The sequence below is a fragment of the Acinonyx jubatus genome, chromosome C1, assembly GCF_027475565.1.
Source record: "Acinonyx jubatus isolate Ajub_Pintada_27869175 chromosome C1, VMU_Ajub_asm_v1.0, whole genome shotgun sequence".
Classification (NCBI taxonomy): Eukaryota; Metazoa; Chordata; class Mammalia; order Carnivora; family Felidae; genus Acinonyx; species Acinonyx jubatus.
Window position 1 is genome coordinate 208,430,396 of NC_069381.1, and position 21,422 is coordinate 208,451,817.

The 21,422-nt window shown below is 46.1% G+C and overlaps 1 protein-coding gene across 1 annotated transcript in view; it reads right to left on the reverse strand.

Annotated features, from left to right (window-relative positions):
- Positions 1 to 5,664: 5,664 nt before the first annotated feature.
- Positions 5,665 to 21,422, reverse strand: part of DNER (delta/notch like EGF repeat containing) — a 312,842-nt gene continuing 297,084 nt past the window's right edge. Inside the window, exons 12-13 of the mRNA XM_027048560.2 lie at positions 12,895 to 13,141; positions 5,665 to 6,656 (exon numbers count right to left, since the gene is read on the reverse strand). Of these exons, the coding sequence (XP_026904361.2) occupies positions 6,545 to 6,656; positions 12,895 to 13,141 (359 nt within the window). The 3' untranslated portion in view covers positions 5,665 to 6,544. The remainder of the gene's footprint in view (positions 6,657 to 12,894; positions 13,142 to 21,422) is intronic.

Below are 21,422 nucleotides of genomic sequence, written 5' to 3' on the forward strand. Positions count from 1 at the left end.
TGCATCAGTTGGCAGTAGCCAAATTAATGCAGAAGGTTTAAAAAGGACAGTCAGGGGGCGCCTGGGTGGCTCGGTTAAGCGTCTGACTTCAGCTCAGGTCATGATCTCACAGTCCGTGAGTTCGAGCCCAGTGTTGGGTTCTGTGCTGACAGCTCAGACAAAGCCTGGAGCCTGCTTTGGATTCTGTGTCTCCCTCTCTCTGTGCCCCTCCCCACTTGCTCTCTCTCTCTCAAAAATAAACATTAAAAAAATTCTTTAGAAAAAGGACAATCAGGGCTGGGGCAGAAATAACCAGTGATCATTTGCTTTATTACTCTCTCCTGCGAGACAGAGCCTCCCTCCTCTGAGCTGGCCCATAGAGCCCTGTCCATGCAGCAGGCCCAACCTTGAGCTCGCGGACAGCCACGTCTGACTCTTCAACATCCTGTACCCTCTGCCCGCCTCGTACCCAAAACTTCCAACACACCCTCCTCCACAACCGCCGTTCCCTGAAGACCATCAACCTGAGTCCGTATGTTCATCCTAAGTTTCATTTGGAACAATGAGAATAAAGAAATAGGGTAAGGGCGCATTAGGGTCTGGGAAGGTTCATCGATGTTCTTCTGCCGGCCCAGGTGAGATGGGGTGGGAGAGGCATGTGGAACAAAGTGATGCAGTTCTACCTAGAAGGACCGTGACAAATGGCGTGGAGACCACCCGACCCTTCACTGAGAGCATCTAAGTAGTGGTAGCCTTTCAAGAGAGGTTGAGTCCGCTGAACCCTGAATGTGAGGACTTGAAAAGCAACTGGGCCTATTTGTACAGAAACCATCACCTTCGGCCTCCGGCTTACCCACCGCCTCTAAACTGGACAGGCCCACATTTAAACCTGTTTCAATTGCAGTCCTTATTCTGTTTCGTAAGTAGTTCTCATCACCCGCATCGGAGACGATTTGAAAATTAAGGCCGATCCACTTTTAACACACCTTAAAATTCATACGAAGAACAAAGCCCCTATATCAAGTCCCCAGCTGCCTGATTTGAGGGAAAGAAGCCTTGCCACATCAATATTATTCTGCACTGAAAGCTTTCTACACTTAATCCCCCCAGCTCACAGCTGAAGCCCTCGTGAGTCTTCTGGAAATCGAGCTGTGCTAACGCGTTCGTGTCGTAAATAAGCGAAGTTACGTGAAGTAACTTCTCCACAAGACAGTTCCTGATTTCTCTATATCCCACCCCTCGTCTTCTGTGCACGCAGCTGACCCCAAGATGGCCGGTGCAGACCAGAGCCCATTAGGCATAATAGCGTGTTACTATTTATTGTGTGCAACGTGCCAGGAATTCTGGTGTTCATCCCTTCCCGCTCCATGACCCCATTTTCTGTTCCTTAACAGCACTGGTGTCCCACTGACCTTGGGTAAGTCATTCTCCAGTTTTCCTGGACCTCAATTAGCTCATGTGTACAGCGAGGGCTGCACAGAATCATTTCCTCCGTAGAATGTGTGTGCGTGCGTATACACTTGTGTGTGTGTGTGTGTGTGTGTGTGTGTGTTAAAGCAGGTCTGCCTAAAACTCAGTTTGATCTAAGGACCACTCTGTATGTTTATCACGCCCTTCTGTCCCTAAGGGAGTTACACGCATCGCGCTGCCTGAAAGATCACGCGGTAATGGCTTAACAGAAACTCCCCATGGAAGTCACATTTCTGAAAGATGGACTCCAGTATAGGGTAACCACACTATAAGAATTTCAAATTGTTAAGAGGTATTTTGACTCAGGAAAATAGGAAATTGCCTTATTAAAAAATAATTTGTCCATGGAATATCTTCCACATGGACTAGTTTAATAAGAAAAGGATTTCAATTTTGTGGACATCCTCTTGAGCAATTTGGAAATTTTCTTTCTTTTTTTTTCTTTAAAAAAATTTTTTAACGTTTATTATTGAGAGAGACAGAGCACCAGCGGGGGAGGGGCAGAGAGAGAGTGAGACACAGAATCCGAAACAGGTTCCAGGCTCTGAGCGGTCAGCACAGAGCCCGCCGCGGGGCTCGAACTCATGGACCGCGAGATCATGACCCGAGCGGAAGTCGGATGCCCAACCGACTGAGCCACCTGGGCGCCCCTGGAAATTTTCTAATAAGCCAACAGAAAGATGACAATTGTTTGTCAATCATTTCCTACTGCCACCTAACAGTCTGGGAATGTGTTTGCGGGTTAAATTTGAATCCGTGGATTAGAAAATTTTAATAACTAGCATGAAAATTCATCCCAGCAAAACCTACCTTGCCAAATCACGGAGTTGCTGATTCAATCCAGAAACTGAGGTTTATAACGCACTAACTGAATTTAATTTCTCCTTGCACCGCCTGCAGCGTGGCCACCCTCCCTCACCAACACACGACCTCCACCTTCTCCCTGTCCTAGCACACCGGAAGTCTGACCCTCCCCGCCCCCAGAAGCCTGCCCACTTCTCTGTCTTCAACCTACCCGCTTTCCTTGTTGCACGTTTTTTTGCATGAGCTTATTGCTTTTATTTCATTTTCTTAAAGGTTTATTTATTTTTGAGCGACAGAGAGAGAGGGAGAGAAGACCTGAATCAGGCTGCACGCTGACAGCAGCGAGCCCGATGTGAGGCTCGAACCCACAAACTGGGAGAGCGTGACCTGAGCTCAAGTCAGATGCTCCACGGGCCCAGCCGCCCAGGCACCCCAATTGCATTGTTTTTAAAACTTTATTGATTTTTAAAACTTCATATACAGTAAAATGCACAGATCTTCAGCGTATACTTTTGATAAATATATACTCTCTTGTTACTATCACTGGAATCAAAATACAGACCGTTTCCATCTTCCAGAAATGTCCTTTTGGGACCTTTCCAGTCCTTCCCCTGCCCTCTGCACTCAGAGGCAACAGGTTTGGATTTCTAGCACCACACGCTGGTTGTGCCCCATCTGGAATCCTACATAGATGGAGTCATGCATTATGTCCCGTGCTGTGTCTTTTTGGCTCAATACCTACACCTGCGAGATTCAGACCCATTGCTGCATTTCAGTACCTCTTTTCGTTTTGTCCTTTTATTCATTTTCTACTATGTTGGGGACTATTATGGAAAGTTGTATAAGGCTTTTTTTTTTAACACATTTTTTTGCCGTTGGACATTTACCTAGGAGCGAAATTGCTGGGTCATAGAGCAGCACAGGCGAATCTTGACCTCGTATGCGCCGCTCTGGCCTGACTCCTCTGAGTCCCTCAGAAGTGTCCACTCTCATTCTTGGAAGCTTCCCCTTACCTCCCCCTCTGTCACCCATCTTTCAGGTCCTGGCTTGGAAGTGACATGTCAAGGAGACTTCCCCGGCAATGGCCTCACACCTGCCGAGTGCTCCATTAACACCTGTTGCATAGATGGGTGGATTGACACGCTGGGGAATGAGAGTCTTGGGGACAGATTCGCTGGTAGTATTTTTTAAACTGTCCTCCGTGGAACTCTTACTGTCCCTCCATTCCCCCAGAAACAACTGGAGGGGTGCAGGTGAGGCAAGATGGCTGGCACTCTGTTGAATCAGATCATCTTAGCACATTTCCACTGGTTCTACTACGGAAAACAGTATGGAGTTTCCCCAAGAAATTAAAAGTAGGTCCCTATTCCACTGAGGGGGGTCAGGGTCGGTGATCCAAGGCCAGCAGGTGCAAGCCAGGTTGTGATGAGCAGAGACCTTGGTACGCGTGTCAAAAAACCAGCTCCCAACTGTTAAAATCACTTGGAGATCATTTATCTGTGTGTGCCATCTCCTTGCAAGAATCAAGAGCTTCCGTAAAAACTACAAAACGAGCTGGAACACCTCTGAAGGCGAGGATCCCTGTTGTGACGTACAGTTGCCTTGTGAAAACCCACGTTAGAAAAGGGCTAATTCCAACCCCACTTGAGTCATGAGACTGTCACCAGTTCAACAAGTCCTGGCAGGTATTTTCTCTCGCTCATCAAACGCTTTTTTCACCAACAGTGTGAAGTAACGACTTGACCAAAGAGCGTCTCACACACTCGCAGAAAGTGCCCCAGGCTTTACGAGGACCACTAACTCATCCACCGTCCACGACACACTGACTCCAAGATCACAGGCACAGCCATCCAAAGCAAGCTAATTGACTACCTTGGAAATGGTCTGTACCTAAACTAAGCACAAGGACGACAGCAATGGCTAACGCGCCGAATGCGTAATGGGAGCTGCCAGTGAGCAGAGGGATCTAAATACATCCTGGCACCTAATCCTCACGACGATCCTGCGGGAGGTCCTATGGTTTATCCCCATTCTCCAAGTTTTGAGGCGTAGGTCCGGAGTTTCTGCCCAAGTCGTTAGCAGGGAAACGGTCGCAGCAAGATTCCGATCCACTCTGCTACAAATCAGCTGCCCAAAGGCAGTTTACCTTCCTTCACCAGCTCTTAGCGGTGCGACTCTGTTTCTTTGAACTGCTGGTTCAAAAGGAGCCATGACCTTGATAGCCAGGGTCACCATCTGCCTGACACACAAATGCTCAGTGGGACGTCTTATTACTGAATGTGTTTGGGGTCGGCCCTTCAGACTGTCTGAAGGCAGTAATCTGAATTAGCAGGCTCCATTAATTTGCTTTAAAAAGACGGCGATTGGCAAAAGATTTCCCACAAGCTCTTCGAGGGAAATCACATAGAGCGACTTTGAGAAGGGTTGAGACGGTGGGATGGGGCAGCTTCCAAAGGAAGACCCAGCGGGGCAGACATGGCCCTGGGGCATGGCGGGGGGGGGGGGGGGGGCATGAGTCCGGGATGGAGGGGGGGAGGGGGGGATGAATTCACCCCCCACCCAAGTCCCTAGGCCCCCTCCGGTGCATGCAGGGTCTGTGTGCCAAGCCACCAACAGTTTCCGACGAGGAGATGGAAATAAGCAAGGTCTGTGATGTTCCCATGGATGCTCAACCGCCCGTGTTCATATTCTAAGTTCGTTTCTAAACACTTATACGAACTAAAAATATTAACATACGCACGCTACCGCTTAATAATCAGAGCGTGGGTGTGTTGCTATATCATCTGTAGGATTAGGGACAGATGTTTGAGGGAAGAGAGGGAGAGGAAAGCATCTTAAACACTTCTTGCCCGAAATCCTCCCTCGCACCTGGTTTCAGGGACTTTTCCCTGGCCTTACCAAACATTCCCAGGTGAAGATAAAATAAAAAAAAATTTTTAAAAATGACTCCAAGACTTGGGCGCAGCATTTGGATGCAAAATAGAATTGAACGTAGGGCGGTTCTAAGCTGCCTTCAAGTTCCTCAGGACCAAACTGCTGTTTGCTAAGGCCATTTCACTTGACCTCCACTGGACCCAGCGCTTAGGAAACATTTCTTGGGGCCGCAGGTCCCCTGAACATCATGCCTACAAGCATTTCCACGTTCCAAAGCACCTCAGCGGCCACGCGTGCTGCATGTCGCGGGCAAGTTCTGGTGTAAATGCGGAAATGAGAATTCTTATCTTTCCCCCCCCCTTCATGTTTAAAGGAACGGAGGGATGGGTCACTGGCAATCAGGAGGTCAGGAGGGCTCCTAGAAGGCACAGAAATGTACTCCTTGAAATATTTAAGATGTGAAAAACAAGGAGATTGACAATGAATAGCAAACCCAAAATGTTTTCTGTAATTTTAAAAGAACGAGGGACAAGCGCATCCTGGACTTGGTAACATTTATTCAATATTCTTTGAAATTAGCAAGAATCAGAAGAAGCACATATCAATCCAATACAGCCACGGACATGTCCTGGATGTAAATAAAGATGCATTATGAGAAATACACACTACGAAGGAACTAGTACTCTCTTATATTGACTACCTCTTAGCAACAAACAATTCCAACGTAAATTTAATTTACTCACGATATAAAAACCTTGACTTTTTAAAGAAAATATAGATTCGATGCGATCATAATTTGCCTCACCAGGCCCTTTCCCTATGCATGGTTTTCAAGGCCTAGCTCGGCCACTGTTACGAAAGTGACAAAAACAAACTCAAAGGAACATTTCTGCAAGGTTCAACAAAACGGTGCAGAAATAATTTACTTACCCATGCACAGAATAAGGCAAAGGCTAATTTCATTCGGGTTAGGAATAATAAATGTAACTAGTTTCTTTTTCACGAAACAAACATTTCAGACTTCTTTTTAGGTGACGGCTATACTGTTATATGGGTCATACTCTACATGTGTTTCCTAACTACTCAGAAAGCTGGCACTCACAAGTCACATAGAAACTTCATGAAACACCATCTGGGTTTCATGACGGTGTCCCCCGTGGGAGAAGCACGCACTAGTCGAAGCATACAGTTTAAAGAGCAGAAAGTACATTAAAACGTAGTCTATGGGTTTCACAAATTTCGTTTTTAAAATATTTTTTCCAAACTAAAAGCTGCAGAAAATTAGTTCTTCGATAGTCTACCGAAAACTCTTGAGCAGCTACCATTTCAAATTTAAGCTTTTTATTTTCTTAAAAATATTTAAATGAGGGTGGTAGCCCATCTTTTTTGAAAAATAATTCCCCCCCCCCAAAAGAGATTACAAATCTTTTGTTTTAATCAGTGTGACCAGGGGCTTGTCATCGGGGCTGTAATCCTCATAGGCGATGGGGGTCACATCATACATCGCAGGCCGGGATTTCTTTCCAAACCTGAAACCACACAGAGAGAGAGAAGACTCTGGTTAGATGAACACTGGATGTCAAGCCTTACTAAAGGCAAGTGGTGAGAATAATTTAGATTCAAGAATCAGATGGAATGATAAACATACCCTGAGAAATACATTCCCTAGCAAGCACAGAAATTTAAGAGACCTGGATATAACACCGAATGAGCGGAGATATTAGTCTCCAGGGCAGGAGGTAAAAAAATGGATTTCATGAACCGTGGAGCCCAAATTAATGTTGAAGCTTCGAGGTTGAATCCTGGCAAAGCAGCCAGGCATGACAGCTCTACAATAAGCTTCAAGAAAACGTGTATCTATTTGTCTTTTTCTTCTGAGACCCTTAACTATCTGGAGAGGCAAGTTTATTTTACATCCATTCTAGTGTCTGGAATACAGAATGGCGGGTGGTGCTCCCTGGACTATGGACAGACAGCCTCTCCCGTGGGACTTGCAGGAGAGCTGTAAAGGCTCAGAGGTCATTGGAGGTCCCACCGTAAGGAGAAGGGGATATGGAGGAAAGGACTTCAAATAAGGAGATGTTTGTCCACACCCTGCTACCCACCATCCAACCCCGCCCACCTGTTCCTCCCCACCCCCCACATACACACAAGCCATCGCCTTCTTTGAGCACAAGCCATTGTCCCAAAAGATCTGTATATATCAAAATCCCCACAACAGCAGGACTGATGCTTAGAAGCCAAGGGGTGGCAAAATCCAATTTCAGGACTTCCTGCCAAACCAGTCTTAAGATGGAGATTATGAAAATAAAGCCAATTCAACTTCTGGGTGGTCTCTTCCCACTGAAGACCTCACCTTCCCTAAGTCCCTGGAGTGCAGTATGACTTAAACAATCTTCCACACTTGCCCACCTCCCCTTCTCATTAGTAGAGACAACTCTTTTTAACTGTTTCAAGTCCAACGGATTCACAAAGGAAATACGTAAAGAATCTGAAATTTTAAAATGGTGGGTCGGATGGGCCCCAAACACTTCAAGGGGCTCATTTACCACAGCCTCCACCCTACCCACCCCCACCCCCATCCCTAGTTTTTCCTTTGCTTTCTTGGGAAGTCCACCCTCTCACATACAGTGAGGAGTAGAAGAGAGTGGGAGATGGGAAAACATTGCATTCTTCATATGACCTTTGGTTCTTAAACATTCATCAATCTTTTGTTCCGATTCACTCAAGATTCACCGGTCTTCAGGGGCACAAAGGCATAAACCGTGCCAGATGGGCACCGGGCAAAATACAGACTAATGAGTTCATGCGTTCTGCCACCAAGAAATCCAAGGGTATTACTGAAAGATTAAAAAGCTTTCAATAAAATCACAGCTAAAACGTGAAGGCTCACTGAGGCCTGGGATTGTGCATCCATAAACCTGGGTTGGAGTCCAGCCTGGAGTCTGTTTATCTAAACTGCATGAGGCCTGCGTATATCTGAGACCACGGAAAGGAACAAGAGTGTAGAAGCCAACTAGATCCGGATACTTTCTCCCAACGCTGAAAATTTCAGAAGCTACTTTAGGGCACAAATACTTTGACAATCTAGGTCTCATAAAATAGCCAGACCCATTGGTAACAATATACCACTAGATCATTTTAAACAAAATAGGACAATCCCTGTGAAAAGCCCTCTTCCCATAGTAACCATGGGGCAGTTTCCTGATTTGATGGGAGGGCCAGCAAATCACACACAGCCTATTAATCAGTCGACTGACCAAGAGGAAAAATCCAAGTGACTTAATAGGTTGAATATGTGTTTAAGATATCCATTTCATTTATTTAAAAAAAAATTTTAATGTTTATTTATTTTTGAGAGAGAGACAGAGAGTGAATGGAGGAGGGGCAGAGAGAAGGGGAGACACAGAATCCGAAGCAGGCTCCAGGCTCTGAGCCATCAGCACAGAGCCCAACCCAGGGCTTGAAATCATGAAGCGCGAGATCATGACCCGAACTGAAGTCAGACGCTTGGCCGACTGAGCCACCAGCCGCCCCAAGATACCCGTTTCATTTTTTATGTGATTTCATAGTTTGATGAAGAACCTGTTTCTTCAAAATCCAGAAAGTTAAATGCCTCCGTGTTATGCAATCTACCAACAAGCTATAATTCAAAGGGCTGTGACCTTAAACTGCGGTCATGGGGCTGAATATCGACAGGGCAGGTTTGAGGAGGGGTGTTTGGGGTCCGCTGAGAAAAACGAGGCAAGGGCTGAGCCCAGCCAGGAGCGGCCACACGGTCGACATGGACAAGAACAAGGAGCCTCACTTCATATCTAGACAGGTAACTGGCTTTGTGCCCGGTGCTACTGAGATCGACTCCACACCAGTATGGGAATGAAGTATAATGCTGGTTACAAAGGGAACTTGGCACTGTTACGGAGCTGGAGTCCCTTAACTCGCTCCTGAGAAATCCATTCCACTTCCTCCAGGGACGTACAGGGGTCTCCGCACAAAGTGCGGTAGCTACCACACAGAAGCTAAAGTGGTTTTTAAAACACAATAGAGTGAACCAAGACTTTCCTTGAATCTCCTCCACCCATCACTGTGGCAAGCTTACATCGAGTAAAATGGGACTGTGCATTCATACTCACATTTATAATACCAATAGCTTTTTATAGTTTCCTGCTCTCTCAGAACTGGGTGGGTGTTAAGAAAGAAGCTGACACCTATAGAAGTCCATTTAAACTCTCAGACGCTGAGTGACTCAGCTGGTTAAGCGTCCCACTCTTGATTTCGGCTCAAGTCCTGATCTCACGGTTCATGAGATGGATCCCCACATCGGGGTCTGAGCCGACAGCGTGGAGCCTGCTTGAGATTCTCTCTCTCCCTCTCTCTCTGCCCCTCCCTGGCTCGCATGCTCGACTGCTCTCTCTCTCTCCCAAGATAAATAAATAAACCTGAAAAAGAAACAAAAACTCTCAGGTACTAAACCAATAAAAGAGCTTGCCTGTGTTATTGCAGGAATATTTATGTGACTATTCCTTCAAATAACATGCGGGGTTTTTTTTTCTTATCATAAAGGTACATTTTAAATGTAAAAAAAATCTTTTTGGAAAATAAAGAAAATTATAACGTAGACCAGGGGTTAACAATCGATAGCCTGCAAACCAATTACAGCCTGTTGCCTGTTTTTAAATAAAGTTTGATTGGAACACAGTTGCACCCATTCATAATGTGTCTCTGCTACTTTCACACTATAAAGGCAGAGCTGAACAGTCACAGACACCCAGAGAATACACGGTCTGAACCAGCTGAGGTATTCTGCAGACCCTTGCTGAAGACCCTAAGAATCACTCACGGTCCCTCTCTCCAAAGGATTCAGCGGAGTGTCTGGCCATGTCAACAAAAACTAGAAGGAATGATGGAAGTTGTGGCCACGATAGCATTAATGTCCCTGACATCCCAAAGATTATCTGGTGACAAGTCTTGCCCACGTTATTTCACTAAAACATACTGCAGCCAATTCTCAGGCAGATCGAGACTGTGGTCTCTTCCAGTTCATGTGCCCCTGGAAGTCAAGAGCTAAAACACCACCACAGGGAAAGCAGGCGGATCTGACCTTGAGAAAGGCCCAAAGCCAGAGATGCTCTTTGAGAAAACGTGACCGGGTCCTCTCTCAGCTTCCCTGGTTCTGTTTTGTGTGACCAGGTGCTTAGCGCTGGGGGAGCAGAGAGCAATCTGCAGCCGAGATGTGACCTCACTCCAGAGCCTGGAATGCCCGTGCGCTCCCACTGGTCAGCTGCAAACTCTCTCCGGCCTAAGGGATCAGCAAAGCAGCCACAGAACACATGACTCTTAATCAGAGAGAGAAAGGGGCTCCTCACAGCCCAGCACCGGCATCAACTGAGAGCTGACATCAGAATCACCAGACGCTGCCTCGGTCACTCGTGAATGCCACAGATGACCCACTCAGTATTCGTCCTGCGTGGCTGCTCAGCTGATGGCATTCAGATCCCATGTCACCTCCAGGCCAGCAGCTGGGAGACAGGCTGGGAAGTGGGAGCAAGCTACAGGTCACTGCTGAAAACTAGGGAGGAGGTAATAGCAAAAAGAGTTAATTTTTTTTTCAGTGCTTCTCTAGCGTTTCCAGGAAAAAGGAGTGAAAAGGGGCCAACCAGCCAGAGACCCAGCCAGGACCTCTAGACAGCCAGGCTGTAGAAACCACAGGTCGTAGCTGAGTAAACGTTTATGAGGGAATGTTCCAGATATCTGGGAAGGTATTGTATTAACTTCAGTGGCTTTATCGGTAGTCACTGGTGCATGGAGGAGCTTACTGGTTAGGAATTCTGCAGTAAATATTTTTGATAAAAATCAGCACCAAATAAGAACCAGGTCTGTAAATGCTTTTAAGTTAATTCTTTCCTTCCAAGACTATCCAGCTAAATATCTTCCTAGCGGGCTATCTAAGCAGGAAGCTCAGAAGAATCTATCCTTAACTATGCTAGGGCTGAAATAAAATACTCCTCTTGAACACAAAAGGATCTTGGCCAGAGATCCCTCCGGGGGTGGAGGGAACCTGATTTCTTGGGTCTCCCAACACATCCCGGTGTCACGCCGCCGATTCCGCTCCTTCCCGGTGAACTCAGCACCTCCGGGAACAGAGAGAGAAGACTCTTGAGCAACAGAGGAGCTTGCCTCCTCGCCTCCACTTTTTACACCTTTCACCTCTCACCCAGTGACTTCTGAGAACCTCCAGCACTCCTGGGAGGCTGCTGCCCTGGAATGACGTCACCTCTCAGGCAGGTCAAGACATCCCGCACCAACCCCTGACAGACCGTCCTTTCACTACAGACCTCAGATTGTAGGAAGGAGGGTCTACGGTGTGCCAGCACCTGCTGGAGACGGAAAGAAAACGGCCCTTTATGTACAGGCTGGCGGACGAGTCAAATAAACAAGACGTGCAGGGACTGGCCTCAGGGCTTCCCGGAGGCTGTGCTGTTAAGCTGACCCTTCAAGGAAGGAGTCAGTGATGAGCAGCACGTAGGGCCTGACTCAGAATTGGTTTGGGGATTTCCTTGCGCAGAAAGCAAACTTTCTGAACCTCGTAGCCTCTGTACCGTTCAGACGGAATCCGGAGCTGCGTGTGTTTTGATCAAGACGACTACACGGCCTCCCAACAGAGGTATTGCAGCTACTAGCTCTCATGACCCCAATCTGAAGACACCGAGCTCAGCCTGCTCTTTACTACAGCACAGACTTCCTGAATTGTGCACTTTAGATCATTCTAGCAATTAAAAGAGAAAACAGCTTTCCTTTAACAAACACTGGTGCGCTCGTTTTTGTACTAAATATCCTGTGCAAAAATAAAATATGGGGGCGCCTGGGTGGCTCAGTCGGTTAAGCGTCCAACTTCGGCTCAGGTCATGATCTCACGGTTTGTGAGTTCGAGCCTCGCGTCAGGCTCTGTGCTGACAGCTTAGAGCCCGGAGCCTGCTTCAGATTCAGTGTCTCCCTCTCTCTCTCTCAAAAATAAATAATAATTTTAAAAAGTTTTTTAAAAGTAAAAAAAAGATTAGCTGATTTTGTTAGTGTTACAGATTTGGAGAAATACATAGGATGTTATCTCTTTATACAAGCCTTTACTATTTGTCATTTAATTTGATTGCCTTGACTAAGGGAGACATGACTTTTCGCTGTTCAGGGACCAACCAGTGTTTGCAGAGGCTTGAATGGTCTGTGTGAAATAGAGTCAAGTAATGGGGTGGCTGGGACTAAATGCCACACTTCGGACACCCGACTCCTGCGTTCTCTGTGGCACCACTGGTGTGGTACCTCGTCCCTCCAGGAGTCTTTCCTCCAGAAAAGGACATCGTTTTATAGAATATGTACACCAACAGCAGAATGAAAGCTGTTTGTCATTCCTTAAGGAAGCCGCTAAATCGAATGTCACTGCTTACCTATGCTGTTTGGAGAGCACAGCTAAAGACATTCCAAAAAGCAATCATCAAAAAACGTTTCCTACACAGTGATTAAGAATCGGCTATTTATAGCACGGATAAACACAAATTAAATGAATGAATGTATTCAATGCAAACAGTATGCTAGCAGCAAATTATAAAGCAGCCCAATTATCTGCCCCCGGTATGCCTTGAACCTATGCTTTCGTCTATGAAATCCTCTTTGCAGGTGTGGATTCCTGTTCGCAACACCACCCGGCTCCCAGGAATGCACCCAGATGGCAGTGGGCTCTCCCCTCCGCCCCCCTCCCTTCCCCACGCAGCCCACCTGGCGTGCCGGATGGAGGCGATGGCATTGCTGAACTCGCTGTCAATGCTGCGGCAGTTATAGAACTCCTCGTAGGCTGGCCGGGAAGAGCCCTGGTACTCGATGCGGCTGATGCGACAAATGCCCACGATGAGGATGATGAGCATCAGGATGAAGGCGACGCAGAGGGCCCCGATGATGATGTAGAGGGAGTGCCGGGGCATGTTGGTGAGGCTCTCCGCCATGTGACCGGACTTCCACTGCAGGTCTGGGGCGAAAGTAAGCAAAGGCCTGGGTGTGAGTTGTGACCTTTGTAACAGGAAGGTCTTCACTGACCTTGCTTTAGCAACCTAAAATACAAGGGCCACCCCAACTGGGAAGAATTATTTTCTATGGATAACCCAGATCAAGGGCTAATGTCCTTAACATACAAGAGCCTCTTACGAATCATTAAGAAAACCCAGGAACACACCATAGAAAAATGAGCAAAAATATAAACGGGAATCTACCGGGGCGCCTGGATGGCTCAGTCGGTTGTGCGTCCGACTTCGGCTCAGGTCAGGATCTCGTGGCTCGGGAGTTCGAGCCCCGCGTCAGGCTCTGTGCTGACGGCTCAGAGCCTGGAGCTTGCTTTGGATTCTGTGTCTCCCTCTCTCTCTCTCTCTCTCTCTGCCCCTCCCCTGTTCACACTCTGTCTCTGTCTCTCTCAAAAATGAATAAACTTAAAAAAAAAATTTAAAAAGGAATCTACCAAAGACACACAAATAGAAAATTGTTCACTTTCATAATTCTTTAAAAATACAATTCCTCTATCCATTCCAAACGGTATTTAAAATATTTGATAACCACAGCTGATATGTGTGCAGAAATGAGGATGTGCAAATTGATACTCAACCCTTGTGTAGACTTAATGGACCTGGAAATTCCAATTTTTAGAATTTATGCTGGGGAAATTGTCCTATAAATGCGTAAAGCCCTATATACAAGGACATTCATCTCAGCATCAGAACTTTTAAATGTTAAATGACCAAATACTATACATTTAGAAAAAGGTTCATTAAATAAGCACAACCCCCAGGTACCCACCACTCAAAGTTAATACTGTTCAAAGTTAATAAAGTTCATATTGAACCATTTTTGCTTTAGATTGTTATTCAGGTTTTTTTTTTAAGAAATAAAATGTTATAGCTATAGCCAGAGGCCCTACCCCCACACTCTCTCTCTGTCCCACAAGTAGACAAAACAATTTATAAAAGAAAAAAAAATGGGAAACAACTTAAATACTCAACTCTTAGTGAGATGGAGAGACGTTTTCTTCTTTTTTTAAGTTTATTTATTTATTTTGAGAGAGAGTGTGTGTGTGCGTGAGAGCATGAGCATAGGAGGGGCAGAGAGAGGGAGAGAGAGAATCCCTAGCAGGCTTTGCACTGTCAGCACAGAGCTCAATGTGGGGCTCCAACTCACAAACTGCGAGAACATGACCTGAGTCAAAATCAAGAGTTGGATGGCTAATCAACTGGGCCATCCAGGAGCCCCAAGAGATGTTTTGTTCCAACAAGGGAACAAAAGCAGTTGGCCAAACAGGACCTACCCATATAGCACAGTCACATGTGAACTCAAAGTGCTTATCTATACACTGAAAAGCTCAAGACAGAGTGATAGTAATGACGAATTTGCTGCCTTCCTATGTTAAGCTCTTTGAAAACATCTCACTTAATCATTACAACCAACTGAAGATCCATTATTTTCTCTCTCTGCTTTATATAGGAAATTGGCATCACCAGCTGGGTGAGCTCAAGTCTAGACCCAAGTCTGCCTCACCCAGGAACACACTAACAGTAGAGGTCAATGGGAGGCAGAATCACAAGTATTTTTATTTCCTTCATTATACTTCTCTGTCTTTTCCAGCTTCTTCAAAAGAATAATGTATTCCTTTTATAAAAATATTTAAAAATCAGCAATAAATTAGTTGAAGAAAACATCCATGGGATTATCTTCCAGCATAACAGTGGAAGAAGTGTGGGTCTTGGGATCACGCCAACCTTGCCTTCAATCCTAGCTGCAACATTTATTTGACCTCCCTGAGACTTCGTTTCTTCATTTATAAGATGAAAATAGCAACACGTACCCCATGGCTTATTGTAGGCACAAGTTAGAAAACACGTGAAGAAAAGTAAGAAAGTCTGCTGCTGGGCATGTGGTGGGTGGTCCTAAAAAGGAGCAGGTGTCACGGTGGAAGAGAGATAAAGGATAAGGAGAAGCAGGACACTGCCCTCTGAGGCACGCGCTGTGATCTCAGGATTACTGAGCAATGCTCTGGGCCCTTTCAAAAAACACCAAACTGTATGAGCAGGAAAATAAATGGATGAATGGGACATAATCTCCTGCCTGGCACAGGTCAAGAGTGTCAAAGTATGAACTGTTTACAGACCTGCACACATGTGGAATGTTCTGGATAACGTGAACAGGACTTGAAAGGAAGTTTGGAAAATAAAAAGGGCTACATAAGACCAAAGAGAAGCCAAGTTCGTGGGGGAAAGGGATGTCTTCTGTGCTGGACTCACAGCACCAGCACCTCGAGACGACTGGTTTCACATTAGGACTACGGGAGCCTGAAAATGGGATTCAGGGGTGGGTGTGTGGACGGGCCCGTCTTCCCGTGAAATGCTCGGACTCTTCTCACTGGGCCAAACTCTGCGGGAATGTGTGCGATGTGCGGGCACATACACACTCACCCAAGCTACATCTTCAGTGACCACGGAATCTGAGAACCGGCTATGCTTTGCCTTGAATGGTTACAATCTGAAGAAGAGCACAGGGAGACACCCAAACAAGGCCAAGTGTGCAGATCCCCTTTGTAGAAGCCTAACAGAAAAGGGACCCATGCCCCCAAACCTGATGGCTCCTGAGAGTTTGAGAAGAATGAGATGAGTGAAGTGTGTTCACATCCAGAACTTCAGACCCCTGAGTTTTCACCAAGACCCCTGAGGTCTGGTTTTGCCAGGTGAGCTTGGCTGCCTGAGCTCACGAGGTCCGTGCAGCAGTGAGACTGACCATGACCGCAGTCCCGGCTCTGTCCGAACCAGCTCACGTATGGCCAGGGGGACTGACAGAAATCACGGCAAGTGGACGGTCGCCATGGAGGGGAGAAGGTGTTTTGTGAAACGAGAACTAAGCCTCCGTCCCGGATCAGAGGCATTTAATTTGGCAATGCCTGGTTCACACTGAGAGAGCGTCACTCATTCTTCTGGCTGGAAGAAAAAGCAGGACTCACTTGATTTGCAACTATTTCAACCTTCTCTGAAAAATTCAGTTGTAGGCTGGAGTCCAACCTCAGACCTCACCGTAACAGCCACTTAGCGTCACCGCAAGGGCAGCCAGCGATGTTTCTACTCCGACTTGGTAGAGGGCTCCGCTCCCATTGCTATGGCAGGGCCACGTGCGTTCCCGCTGAGCCCTCACAGTTGATTTCGAACTTCATGTGAATAGCTCACTCGTATCAACTGTGCATCCGCAGCGAGCACACAACCCACGGCGGTCCGGCTGCTACCGTGGACAGACAACGGCGCTGGGTTACGTGCTCAGCACGGCGTCCCAGGCCTGAGCTGCCTACGCTGCGTACGTTTCTGGCCATCTGTTCTACTTCCCCAAACTCTGCATTCCAGGCTGTTTGAACCTTTGGGAAAACGTTCTTGAAATTCCTCTGAAAAGCTCTGCTTCCCTCCTCCCCCTACCCCCACTTTTTTTTTTCCTACGTTACTGTCGGCTGAAATTTTTCTGGTAGAAGTGAACGTGGCTGCTTTACTCACTAATCGGGTTGGAACCAGGCTGGATCTGAGTAAATCCAACCTCGGTCTGGAAGCATCAAGAGGATCTGCACCAGGTGGCCGAAGCTGTCACCTCCAGTCCTGGCATAAGTCACGAGACCCTCACGAGCTATCACTTTGCCGCATCCCAGAGTCCCGCCGCATGAACCATTCACTATGCCAGCTACAGCACAGCTCAGAGAGGAGCTGTGCACCAGAAGATGCTCGATGGAATGATCCCATCAGCCCCAACAGGTGCATGACCAGGGACACATGCACACAAACTGCCTGCTTATGGGTCTGCGAGACCATTGGTATTTAGGTTTCAAACTCAGTTTGTTTAAGGTTTTGTGTTTTCCACAGTGTGTTTGCATTTACCTGTCAATTGTAACGTAGCCCTTGGAGCTAGGGAGAGAGGCTGGACTTAAGCAGCTGCACGGGGTCAAACAGACCACCTGTGGCCAGGATGAGACTAAAACCAGACCCAGCAACAACCACCACTCCACCGAAGGAGACACCATTAGATTTATAAATTTCATTCTAGAACACATTGCCTAGATCTGTTTTTTTTAATTTACCTACGTGAACGTAGCCAGGCTCGTTCATGTGTTCACCTATATTATTTAAAAAGAGAGTGAGTGTGCGATGTGTGGACATCAGACAGCTAGATAACTTTTGAGACCATCTGCTGCTGGACTAATTGAGAGGAGGGCTTTCAAATTACCTTCTGCTTTCCATAGCTAAGAGTTATTTGGACAAGCAAGGCAGTCAATGAGATCGCAAAAGATTAAGAGCTCTCATTAAACTTCAGAAGAGGACAGCGTAGGAAAGGAATGGAAAGAAAAGTTCACCTCTTTCATAGGATCTGCTTGCTGAACAACCATTAATTGGGCACCTACTATGTGCTAGGCATGGCACTAGATGCTGGGATAAAGAGCGAGGGAAAGTACACAGTTGGCTCCTGGAGTTCCCCGTCTTTTGAGGGATGCAGAGACCAAAGAAATGATCTCATAGTAGCTGTAGACATACAAGTGTGCCAAGCCAATCAAGGACCACCTCCACAGTGCTACTGGAAAGGACAAGGAAAATCTCCATCTAATTGGGGAATCAGAATTGCTCTAGAAGTGAGGGTCTGTAGGAAGCTGGGCTCTCCAGGTAAGTAGGTAAAAACCAGAGTTGAGGGAGAGCAGGGGGAACATGGTCCCAAGAAAAGACCCCGGGGAAGGGGGGAAGATGGGGAACAGGACAAGAGACTGGAAGGGCGACAAGGTGGCTGCTCGAGGGAGCGAGCCAGGGGTTGGCTGAGTGAGGAGCTCCCTCCCGCGGCCCCACAGGCAATAGTGTGGCCTTTGGTCTTCAGTTATAAATGCAATTTAATAGGAGCTCAGCAGTGGCAGGGAGAGAAACTGGTGGGGAGAAGGGTCTGAGTATTCAGATTTGCACGTTGAAAAGATGCCTCTTCCAGATGCAACCATGTGGATGAATGGGTTTGAGGACATTGTGCTAAGTTGAAACAGGTCAGATAAAGAAAGACAGATATGGTGTAAGCTGGTTTATATATGGATCTAAAGAAAAAAAGAAAGCTGAACTCATAGTAACAGAGAGTGGAATGGTGGTTAACAGAGGCTGGGATGTGAGGGACAAGGGGAGGTTAAAAAAAAGAAGAAGAAACAAAGAAAGTAGAATGGTGATTGCCAGGGCTGGGGGAAGGGGTCACAGGGAGTGTGATTTCCAGGGCTGGGGGAAGGGGTCACAGGGCTTAATGGGGACAGAGTTTTGGTTTTTCAAGATGAAAAGAGTTACAAAGATGGAAGGTAGTAAGGGCAGCACAACAGTATGAATGTACTTGATATCACTGAACCATACACTTGAAAACGATTAAGATAGTTAATTTCATGTTATGTGTATTTTACCACAATAAAAATAACTGGAAAAATTAAAAAGAAAAAAGACCATATACTTTTAGAAAACAAAAAGAAGGGGCACCTGAGTGGCTCAGGTGGTTAAGCATCTGACTCTTGATCTCAGCTCAGGTCATGGTCTCACAGTTCATGAGTTCAAACCCCACATCAGGCTCTGCACTGACAGTGTGGAGACTGCCTGGGATTCTGTCTCTCCCTCTCTCTGCCCCTTCCCCGCCTGCACTCTCTCTTGCTCTCTCAAAATAAATAAATGAACTTAAAAACAAAAAGGAAATAAAAGGTGCTTCTGGCTGCATATAAAGAAAGGGTTTGATGGGCTAGATTGGAAGCCACGTGGTGTTAAAACAATGAGGTAGATCTGCATAAACCAACATAGACAAATATTCTATATATTACAAATATCAATATGTTGTTAATCATAAAAGCAAGATGCTGAACAGTATGTATAGAATAGTTCCATTTTTATGGGAGGAAAAAAAAGGACTTACAATATTGACTGAATGCATCTCGAAAAATAAACAATAAATGGCTAATAATTGTTACATTTGGGGAGTGAAGCAGAGGTCTGGATGAGAAGGAAGGTTAATTTTATTTTTTAAAATATCCTGGTTTATACAAAAATGAGAACCAAAGAACCCAACCAACATAGCCATGTGATGAGTTTCTTCAACCGTTATGAAATTCCATGCATTTTGGGGAGGAGGATCCCAAGAGGGTCGGTCCCCTCTTCCCTCGGTTCCCGAAGCAGCCTGTACAAAACCTACAGAAACCCCACCACCTATGATGAGCCACCCTTGGATTATGATGAGCTCCTGAAGGCAGGGGCTGCTTTATTAACCTTTATATCCTGGGTGTAGTGTTCAGTGTTGATAGTAAGAGGCCCTTATTAGTTGAATTATAAATCCAGGATGGCCTATTTGCCTATTTGTAGAATATCATTAATTTAATAGTTGAGGCAGAGATTCAATTGTTCAATGCACTTACCTGTCCAACTGTCAGTCAGCGAGCTTAACTGTGACGCTAACTGTAGAAACCTCACAGTTCCTACACAGATGACACAAAACACCACTATATAAACATTTATAGGCATTATGGTTTTTTAGACCTTGATTCTAGGAAGGCAAAATTTTTATTAAAATCCAAAGCCAAAATTGTTTTCAGTCTCAGGTGGCAAGAATTGAGAGCAGACAAATTTCACTAGGTTGTTTTGGTACTTTCCGGAACTTAAGGTTTGCATTTGCTTCAGGGTACATACAAAACACAACAACTATTTAAATGATCCTTTTAGATAGTTCTGGGTCAGTTTTCTTGGTGGTTTTGATCAATCTTTGTGGTCTGCTAGATTTTTACTCCTTATTACTGACTAGGGGACAGATAAGAACTCTATAGGGGCAAGTTTCTAGGTTAATCGATGTGTAGTGAAGGAGAAAGCTGTGCTAAAATCTGAAAGGCGAGCACTCCAGGCACAGGGCAGCAGACAGGTAAAGGCCTTGAAGGCAGGAATGAACTTGACCTATCCAAGGAAGTGAAAGCAGGATGATGTGGCTGAAGCAGAATGAGCAAGGGAGGGAGGCAGGCGATGTGGCCTCCAGAGGCAGAAGTGAGGCTGATGGGAAGCTCCCGGACCACCTCTGACAACTCACAGGCCTCCCTGCTATGGAGCCTATGTGGGCTTATGGTTCTCCCTCTTCTCTGCGTACATCTGAGCTTTCCTGTTGAGATCTACCCACCCGACCTTGCACCATCCAGATACCCTCCTCTTGGTTTCTGGACACTTGAGAAGACCACAGATAATTCAGCGTTAGAAAGGGACCTCAAAGGGATGGGACCTGAAGCCTCTTGAATCTTCCCTGGCCACTCTACTTCCATTCCTGGTCCTTAGATCCATCCCATTTGATTCAGACCCAGTTCTCTAGACACTGGCCATCAGCTACATGTCACAGCAAACCTCAAATGCACATTTTTCATTCTGACCTTCAGGTCAAGGATGGAAGCATCCAACACTGGAACCCAGCTGAGCCTAATCTGTGATGACACTGATTTTAGCGCCTTTGGTCTAATGGAGAGGCGGAAATGAGATTACCAAATGCAAAGTGCTATTCTGGGCAAACGGGGAGCCCAAGTGTGGGCCAAGATGTGTGATGGGCCCCCTCACATCCAGCCACTCAGTGTGGCCCATGCCCTTGGCACTCATCATCCAAAAAGACAAGTTGCCGAAGGTTGGTCCTCCCAAGGAGTAGTTCACGGTACATGAGCCACAGTAAACTAGCATTTATTTAGTGCCTACTGCATTGCAGAAATCTGCACATATCTGCCTCCTTTGATCCTCACAGCATTTCCCCATCACTGTCTTATAAGGTGAGAATGATGAGACTTCGAGAGATACATTTGCTTGTCCAGGTTACTCAGCTGGAGTATGATGGACCTTGAATTTGAAGTCAACTTTTACACTTTTCATTTTCCATTCTTGTATATCTTTTGCCTATATTATCATCACTGGAATGAAGTAAAATTTAGATTTTTTATAATTACAGGACTTCACTTAAAGCTTCTTGAGGGCATCTTGTGTGTCCCTGACTTCTTATCCATACTTTCTTATATATTTATCTTCATAATTAAGATTTAAAAGTTATAGGACACCTGGATGGCTCAGTTGGTTGAGCATCCGACTCTTGGCTTTGGCTCAGGTCGTGATCTACAGTTCATGGGTTCGAGTCCCCCCCCCCCCCCACCCCGGCCCCCGTCTCCCTCTGTCTCTCTCTCTCAAAATAAATAAGTAAACTTTTTTAAAAAAAGATTTAAAAGTTGTAAGTAGATATTA